Source organism: Buceros rhinoceros, unplaced genomic scaffold, assembly GCF_000710305.1.
Source record: "Buceros rhinoceros silvestris isolate BGI_N320 unplaced genomic scaffold, ASM71030v1 scaffold2313, whole genome shotgun sequence".
NCBI classification, from domain to species: domain Eukaryota; kingdom Metazoa; phylum Chordata; class Aves; order Bucerotiformes; family Bucerotidae; genus Buceros; species Buceros rhinoceros.
The window spans coordinates 98,956-108,017 of NW_010404010.1; the positions used below are offsets into that span (position 1 = coordinate 98,956).

Genomic DNA, 9,062 nt, shown 5'->3' on the forward strand with positions numbered 1-9,062 from the left:
GGGGGGAGGCGCAGGGTTTACAACATGCTGGTGTTGTGCTTGCAAACCTTGGTGTCCAGTTGAAGGATGGGGAGGTTGGTGGTGGGAGAGAGGACCTGGTGGCGGAGGCGGTGGTGGCAAATGGTGACCAGCAGCTTGAGAATGAATGTGCGATCCAGGAGCTACTGCCACGGCATGAACCGGACCGACAACGTGTGCTACAGAGTGCTGCTGATGGGTACTCTGCTGCTGTACAAGGTGAGGTCCTGGAGCAGGTGGTGGAGGAGGAGGAGGTGGAGCAGCAGATGCCGATGCCTGGTGATGAATACTGGGGTTCTGAGATGGCAAAAAGTGCCCTGCAGTTACGTGATGTCCTGGCACCGTTTGCTGACCCGCAGTGCCAGGAAGTGCTTGATTTGGTCCAGATGAAAACACAGTCTGTTGGGGTATGCTGCCCTTCAGCTGACTGTAACTCTGAAAGTTTCCAGAGGGCTGCTGGCTTTGATAGTAAGTAGAAGAAGGGGGTGGGGGGGGTGGGGGAGGTGGTGCATTGCTGTTCAAATTCTGTTGGTTAAACTGGCTGTAAGAAGCTGAAGATTGTCCTGAAGTTGTCTGAGTAAACAGGGGTCCACTAGCCTGCTGCTGATTACTAGGTTGAAGGGTTGGTGCTGCCGGGTAGAAGTTGCGGTGTGTTTCCCTCTGGGCCGTTCCAACTTGAGGTGACTGTGGATGATGAGGTCTGTATGGAGATCCCAACTGCTGTGAGTGAGGCTTTGGTGAAAGATAACCATGCTGCACAGGCGCGTGAGGGGTAGAGGACTTGGGAGGATTCTCTACGTGAGGCGAAGGGGAGCAATGCAGCTTCAAAGGTGCGGAAGGCAACTTCTGTGAATGTGAAAGTTGCTCAGCTGAACTGCGCAGATGTGACTGAGATGGATGATTTTTTGAAAGTGCTTGGACGTTGTTTGTCAGCTGCTTTTGTTGCAGCTCAGATTTTGGATGATTCGCACTTTCAGCCTCAGGTGCATTAGCTGCAGTTTCCCAGTGCGAATCTGGTTTTGTGGGCGTTTTCCCAAGAGACTGCGTTGAAACTACAGGACTTGGTGACGAGGGCTAGAATGAAAGAAGAGTCAGTCAGTGCAAAATACCCAACACCACCTGCATGAGACTGCAGAGAACATCTCTTCCTTTGATGGGTGAAGAAAAAGTACTGAGGCACAGGATATATGTATTTGGCTTAGGAAAAACTGTGACAATAGAAAGCTTAAAACATAGCAAGACACTATTCTTAGCAAGTCTATCAATTGTTCTTCAAAGACTAACAGGCACATTTAAACTAAAGTAGTAACAGAAGTATGATCCACCAGGTGAAAGTCAGAATCTGTTCCTTACTTTCTGAGACTGAAAGAAGGAATTCCAGACAAGACTATTTACAAAAATGAAGTCATTTTTAGTGTGATGTAACACTTTGAAACTGGCAGTGCAAGCCGGCAGTTGCAGCCTGAATGACTTCACTTAATACGGTACAGGTGGCTACTCAACATTCTTCTCCATACCGGTGCCTCTACTGACCAACAGTGCCAAACCCTGACAGGCAAGAGCAAACTCCTGTTAAGGTACCAGGTACCCAAGTTGTGTTACTGCTGTCTGTTCTGACTGCCAGTTCTTCAGCAGTCACCCTGCAGAGCTGCACCGATGCTGACTCCACTGACAGTCTCCTCTGTGTCTACAGAATGCAAGATCATATATAAACAGGTACAGCTACTGAAAGAACTGAACAGAAATCACCTTTTTACTTATGTTTACCTATGTGAAATTACTGCATGATAGGTTTCATACTTAAAATGAACATGTAACTTTAACAGATGAATCAGATGTATATTACGCCTATGAATATGCACGTACAAGGCGTGCGCACACATCAGCCTGCATTCACTGCATTACCTTGCTTGCTTTTGACGGGCTCTTACAAGTCCTTTGTGAAGTATCTGGGGACGGACATTCAGAAGTAGGCTCTGGATTTTCAGGATCAGGTTCTACAGACATAAAGCAGAGATGTATATAGAGGTGGGAAAAAAGTCTTCTGCAAAGATGACTAAGCACTTCACAATTGACTTTACAAGAGCTACTGAAGTTGTTGTCAGAGACTATTCAATATGTCAAGTGTCATACAAGGTCCTCTGCTTACTGACCTTCCAGAAATTCAGTGAAAGAAGGGACCTTAAGCTGCAACTGGGAAATGAGATTTGAATGAGATGAAGGTGGAGACTGAACATGAGACGGTGAGCATGGGTTACAGGGTGATTCTCCCCCTACAGATGAAGCAGACCCAAACACAGTATTAGAATGATTCTGGACTACCACGGGGGAGCTGGTTAGATTTATCTACCTTCGACATGGTAAATCAACTCACCACTGTCCTTGTCCTTCCTATGATCACTGAGAAGCAAAGCTCTCTGATAACTTCGTTCTCTGACTTGTTCCACAGAGGTTGATGCAGTCCTGGAAGACAGCAGCACATTTTAAATTTGAGTGCATGTACTCGCATGCACCAAACTTAGGACCATGTTTATGCAAATACTGGTAGGAAGTTTTGTGGACTGCATGTAGGAACCAAGTAACTGGTTGTGCATAAGGAAAGCAATTTATCTAGTACTTTTTATCTATTCTCTCCCACTTTCAATATACTGATTTCCTGCAACCTCGTTATATTACAGAAAATGACAGTTTGTGTTAATACAGAAACATCATCTCTAGATCTGTGGATTTTTTGTTGTTCTGAACAGTTAAGAAGTAGATGACTACACTTCAAAAAAATAAAGGGTTGCAGGTACTACTTCATATTGTCCATTTGTAGAAAGCTGCCTTCTTCCAAAGCTGGAATAGAGTTTTCTTTTTCCTCCTGCCTTTTAAAAATTTGCTCTTTAACAGCAGATCTACTGCACAACTACAAACGTATCTGTTTAAGCTTCTACATTTAACTTCCCAGACAGCAGGTATGAAATGACAGTCATATCTTCTCTCTTATAATCAATTACATCTGACAAGCACAACCTGATCAAGAAGAACAAAAACCAACAGCACTCTACAATACTCAGTTTCTCTTTCAGGCAAGAACATACAGCAGTACTCCACAATACTGTCGTACTACAGTCAATTTTGGTGCTGTCTGCAGGATTACTGCAAAAACTTACTTACTAATAAATTGTTCCCTGTTTAGCCCGTTTCCATGTTCTTTGCTTACAATATAGTGCTTTGTACAGTGGATTTACAGGCCCTTTTCAGCGAAACTTTAAAGACTGCACTTATATTCTCTCTTCAATTTACTCTACAAAATCCTTCTATTCTGGAATAGGTGGAGCATCTGAGCAGAAAGATTTTCAACTACTCAGCCCATGTTCATCCTCAACACTGTCACGCCTTCATTAGAACATAAAGAACATCTGCAGGGTTTATTTTGTGTGACAGCATCACCTCAGCTGACTGATGTGTGACACCATCACCTAAGCTGATCAACCTTAAGGCTACCAAAAATGCCGTGGAAAATGTTGTGCAACATTTATATAGACGGAAGTCCTGTCTCATCCCCCTTCATACTGTTTCTCTCCCCAGGATTGTTGGTTGTTGGGGTATCTGGCATGGCATCCAGCAGAACACATGGTCTGCACAGAGGGAAACCATTTAATGGTCATAAACAACAACGCAAGTATCACCACATGCTCTACCTGAGCAGAAGGAATCGTTAGGCAGACTGTGCATGCAGCCCTGGACACTGCATTTACGCAACAGCACACATTCCAGCCAGATCACTGAGAAAACAAGCTTCCTGAAGTCTTCTAGAAGCTTTTGCTAATAGATACGGATTAGCCTCCTCTGTTCCACTCTTCTTCCCTACAGTACTTTTGGAAAGGCTTTGAGATTCAAGATGAGAAATTTTCTCTTCAGCCCACAGGTGAAGCAGTGGAGAAACAAGGCCATGAGTGCAGAGCTAAACCCACACAGAGAATTGGACTCCAGTCTCCCTCAGCCATTAAAGCATCCTCTCCATCCTGCTACTGCTGCTTTCTCCTCCACACACCTTAGCAAGCAGAGCCCAACCTGTGCAACAGCAGAGGGGAGCACACATGCCTACTCACCGATGCCATTTTCTACAGATTTACAAATGTACTTCACCTACACAGTTTTATAATCTATAGAACTAGCCAACCTGTCTTGCTCAAACCAGTACCTACTTTTCTCTTAGATAAATAGAAAAGCAAAGCAGAATGAAATTAAGTTAACCAGTACCTTATGGGTAACTTTTCATTTATTCTAATCTTTATGAGGTATCTGCTGTATTTCTGAGGAAAGAAATATGACAACTCTGTACTAGTCCAAAAGAAGGGCTTCCCATCAGTAGTCAGCAGCTGCACACATCAATGAAAACTGAATTTCAAATAGAAGATACTTAGAACTAAGTGAATAATTCTTCAGCACTTTAGCCCTGTAGTTTTGTGGCTTACCACTGAACTTCTGGTTCATTCTTCTCACTGGAAGACTCCTTAATTGCACAGTTGTTGCCAGTGTCTTCTGGAGCTGCATTATAAACAGTAGCTGGCAGTGGTAAAGGCAGACTTGCAGCGTTATCAGTTTGCTCCCCATTTTCCCCACTGTTGTTATATCCATCATTAGCACCATTGTTACTACTTGTATTTCCTCCACCAGCAGCATGAGGAGATACAGTAACCAGGGGGAAGTTTTCTGTCTTTGAGCCACTTTTTCTAGCTTCTCGTTGTCTCTTACGGTATTCTAATAAGGATACCTAGGAAAATGAAAAAAAAAAGAAAACACACAACAGAACAAGCATTAGAGGGGAATTTTACTTGTTCCCTTTCTTATAGTTTTGATCAAATGTATTTTTTCAGTAAGACGCACCACTGGTTCTAAACAAAAATGGGGATAGATTAACTGAAGGTATTTCACCACATCTGCAGTGAACTTAAAAAGTACAAAGCCCTTAGTAAGGACTGTAAGGATGGTGTAACAAAAAGCTTCTACCAAGAGGAGGAGGTATGCACTCTACCTCAGGGCAGCAGCAGCAGATGATGCAGGTTAGCAGAAGTTTTGCTGCTGAAGTCATACTGTTCGCTGAAGCTACAAGGGACTTCACAGTTTTTCCTGGAACTGCAGCATTAGTAAGAGCATACTGACAGAGTAAAGCTCATTTTAAGAGCTGTCACATCCTGCTCTCAGCCTGACTCCCTCATGAAAACCCCACCTCGCTTCTGCTTCACTCTACTGCATCAAAGGGTGCTCTAAGCTCTTCATACATTTTTCTTAACATACAGAATTTGCAACTTAAAACTTTCATTCTCTTCCCAGTTTATGCTGAATTTGTCTTTACTGCACTCTTACAGAGACTAATTAAGAACATTTTAAAGCTAATTTCCAATTAGTTTATTACCAAAAACAATGATGCATGAAGGGAAAGGTGTTTTCTACTTTATATACATATATGTAAAATCACTACACAGAAGCTTCCATACATCAGAAAACGGTATCAATGTTTAGTATGTTACCTTTAGTGAGAAAAGTTAATTTTCAAGTGCTTTCACTGTGTATCTTCAGGACTTGAAACAGAAAGCTAAAGTACTGCCCTTCAGACCTACTTTATTCAGTAATGACACTAGTTTTGTGGCACTGACATTTAATGTCTTTAAATCTTCTAGTTAATCAACAACTAACTCTAAACCATGTAGCATCCAAAACACAAAACCGAAGTGCAATAAAGAAGAAAACCCCATGTTTAACTGGCTTAGTCCTCAATAAAAGCAGGCACCCATTTCTACGCAGAAAGAAAAAACACTGCAGCCTGCTTGGTTTGTAGTCCTGGAGTTTTTTGTTTGCTTTCAAACAGATCTATCATTAAAGACTTATCTATATGTCAGGGTAAAAACAGTTAAAAATATTGGATTTTAACACAAAAGAAAGTTTAAGTTAAGAACTATCTTGCTTTCAAACAATTTGGATTACTTCCATATCACGACTGGGATCCCTTGAAGAATACTGTTTAAAAGAAAACTTAAAACATTAAGAATGGATGACATCTACGCAGTGTGTCCACTATGTGCAGGACTGCACTAAGTGGGATGAACTGGTACAATGGTGAGAGAAAATAAAGGAGCAAATGCCCACAGAAATGTTTAAATATGGAAAAATCTACTTCAACAACTGCATAAGGACATTCATGTCTTATGTGATCCTTGAAAAAGCTTCTATTACTCTACAAAATTGATGATTTCTCATCTTCTCCTTAGGTGAGATTCCCCCCCCCCTTTTTTTTTTACACTGCAAAAAGCTGCTTTTTTGTTTGTGTCCCTGTAAAGCCTAAACCGCATTAATTCAGGGGTACAGATACAATTTTCTCTGGTTCTTTCTTTAAACTGAGACTTTCAGACAGGAATCCTGGGGGTTGTGGAAAGCCACACTTTTTTTCATGTGGGGATCAGCGTAGCCCTCAGCAAGTAACAACCTGGAATAACCCTTGTCAGCAAGAGAAAAGGGAGAGGGTTACTGAAGCACTATGTGATGCTGGGATTTGAAAAGAATTCAGACAAGAATGAGACGCTACAGAAGTTTTGGCTTCTTTTATGTTTCTCTGCCTTTGCCAAATCAGCAGGATTCCAGTAACGCACATGGGATCTATAAAATTCTCAAGATCAGGACCAGGTAAGAGAGCTCCTACCATCTTGCTTTAGTTATGTCTCAGTTTGAAGCATAGGAAACAAAACTCCAGTTCCAATGAAGAACTTCTGAAGGAAGAATCATGACTGCTCCACAGCAGGATGCCCCCAGAGCACAGAGGAAGCAGCATGTACAGGGGGATGCAATGGGACCAAAAACCCCACTGTGCATGCATGTACACGCTCAGTATATGCCCCACCTCCTGATCACTATTTTAACGAAGAAAATAAATCACATCTTTCAAACAAGAAACATTACAACAGTCTGTTACGAGACAGAACTGGCAAGCTCTTGCATTGGACACTACTGCCTTCCATGTCTGTCATCCTTTCTGCAAGGAGCAAAGGGAGTCTAACCTGACAGTGAAGTGCAGTCCAAGACAGTTACCCAGAGTAACTTCCAACTCTGGTTCACATTGCCCAGGAGCACACAACTTACCCACAAGAAATGTTTAATGAGAGTACCAAATTTAGATTGTGCCTATTTTTCAAAACACAGTATTTTATAAAGAGAAGTTAGGCCAAGAAAAAGTTTTCTTGAACTAAGGATTTTCTGTGTAGTTCTAACAGTGAAACCAGGACACTTTAAGTATATAAAACTGTAATTCATATATCTCTTAGTGCAATTTCTTGCAGTAATGCACAGCAAATATTCACAGTATATGATCTCTATGATGATAGTGTATATTCTATCTGATAGCGTATCATAATACTTGGTGACATAATCAACCATTTTTAGAGCTGGAAGGCAATTATTTATTGATCAATTAATTTAGGACGTGCATGAACTAAAAATTCATTTGTATCTCTTACTTGGAAAATATAAATTTACTGATGGGTATATGCTGCTTTAACTCTTTGCTCCCCATTATTTCTCCTGAATGCCTACTAGACTGTAGTATCTAAACATGAGACATGAGTTGGGTTTTATTGTATTATGGTTCTCTCTGTTATAGAACTATCATTAGCAGACTACGTAAGACCAAATGATTCTTAAAATGATAACCTTTTTCTTTTGTGGAGGATTCTGGGGTGTGCAATTTCCATCCATCAAGTTGTCGTTATTGACAGTCCTTCCAAAGCCAGATGCAATTCCATCTTCTGAAGTACAAAAAACAGATGCTTCCATGAACATGCCTCTAGCATCGTCTTGAATCAGGCACTTTGACTCGCTTATTCTGAATCCACCTCCTACCTCCAGTTGATGGGAAGGGGTCAAGTCCCTCAAATTTGAATTCATTGAGAAATTTACACCTGTCCTGTCGGGACTTTTTACCCAGGAAGAATAAATTGTGCCCCGTCCACAATGAGCAGTTTCTAATTGGCTGTTTGAATCAGTCCTATCATGTGTGGGGGCCTCCAGGTTTTTATGCAGTGCACTTTGCTCAATTACTTCGAGTCCCAGCTGGAGGTCTGACACAGATTCCATTTCTCCAGTGCACTGCCGTGTGACATCAGTCCTATTCCTCGGACTGGAATATCCAATAGTCTTTATTTCTTGCAGGCCCATTTCTGTCAGGTTGGAATTTCTGAAAGAATTCAGTGCTAGAATTGATGCTCTGTCATATCCCTGTGTGAAGAGAAAGCATATCAACTATTTTTCCACATTCCCAACAAAATTACGATTGTAACATTCAGGTGTGCCTTTAAGTGGGATTAAAGGCCTACCAGTAGCATGAATTATCTATTTTTACGAAACAGTTCTACAGCCTGACACTTATTTCTACTATTGCCACGTATTAGGTAAAAACATTTTAAAAAATGCACATTGACTGAAGTAAAAATAAACTTTAAATGCCAGGTTTTATTTATGGCTGGCAGAGGAGGAGAACCAGCATCAATGGGAGCAAGTCCCTGGCCAGGAAGTTATAAAACATTTGTTTGAATTCAATATAAAGGGGATCCTGGATGTCAAGTTACAGAACTTTTTCTGTGCTTCTTAAAACTGTACTAACCATGAAAAACCTAGCACATATCCACAGCTAGAAGTATTATTTTTAAACCAACATGTTCTAAGGTTTTCACAAATCCTTTTTAAAATTATCTGTATTACAAAGAGAAAGTTCCTAAGTAAAAGCCCTGTTCTCAAGTCCCATAAACATTAAAGTATTAACTTGCGATAGAAGTGATTGTTAAATTGAGTTGACAGCTATGGCTGGTGAAAAAAAGTTGGTATTTCAACATTTGTTAAGATTTTGACCTAAAAATATATATGTATGCATGCTTAACTCCCAGGGGAGAGTATTTGGAACATTCATTTACACATCCGGTGCCGTTAAGTTTACGGCCCGGCTCCTGTTCACAACCTGCGCAGCCACCACAGGGAACTCGGTCCAGGCCACCCCCGCCGCAGACGGTCCC

General features: G+C 41.4%; 1 protein-coding gene across 1 annotated transcript in view; it reads right to left on the reverse strand.

Annotated features, from left to right (window-relative positions):
- The window catches only part of KMT2E (lysine (K)-specific methyltransferase 2E), a 60,077-nt gene that overhangs the window by 1,287 nt on the left and 49,728 nt on the right, over positions 1 to 9,062 (reverse strand). The window contains exons 22-27 of the mRNA XM_010133198.1: positions 7,708 to 8,271; positions 4,482 to 4,780; positions 2,393 to 2,481; positions 2,172 to 2,291; positions 1,924 to 2,015; positions 9 to 1,092 (exon numbers count right to left, since the gene is read on the reverse strand). Coding sequence (XP_010131500.1) covers positions 9 to 1,092; positions 1,924 to 2,015; positions 2,172 to 2,291; positions 2,393 to 2,481; positions 4,482 to 4,780; positions 7,708 to 8,271 — 2,248 coding nt within the window. The remainder of the gene's footprint in view (positions 1 to 8; positions 1,093 to 1,923; positions 2,016 to 2,171; positions 2,292 to 2,392; positions 2,482 to 4,481; positions 4,781 to 7,707; positions 8,272 to 9,062) is intronic.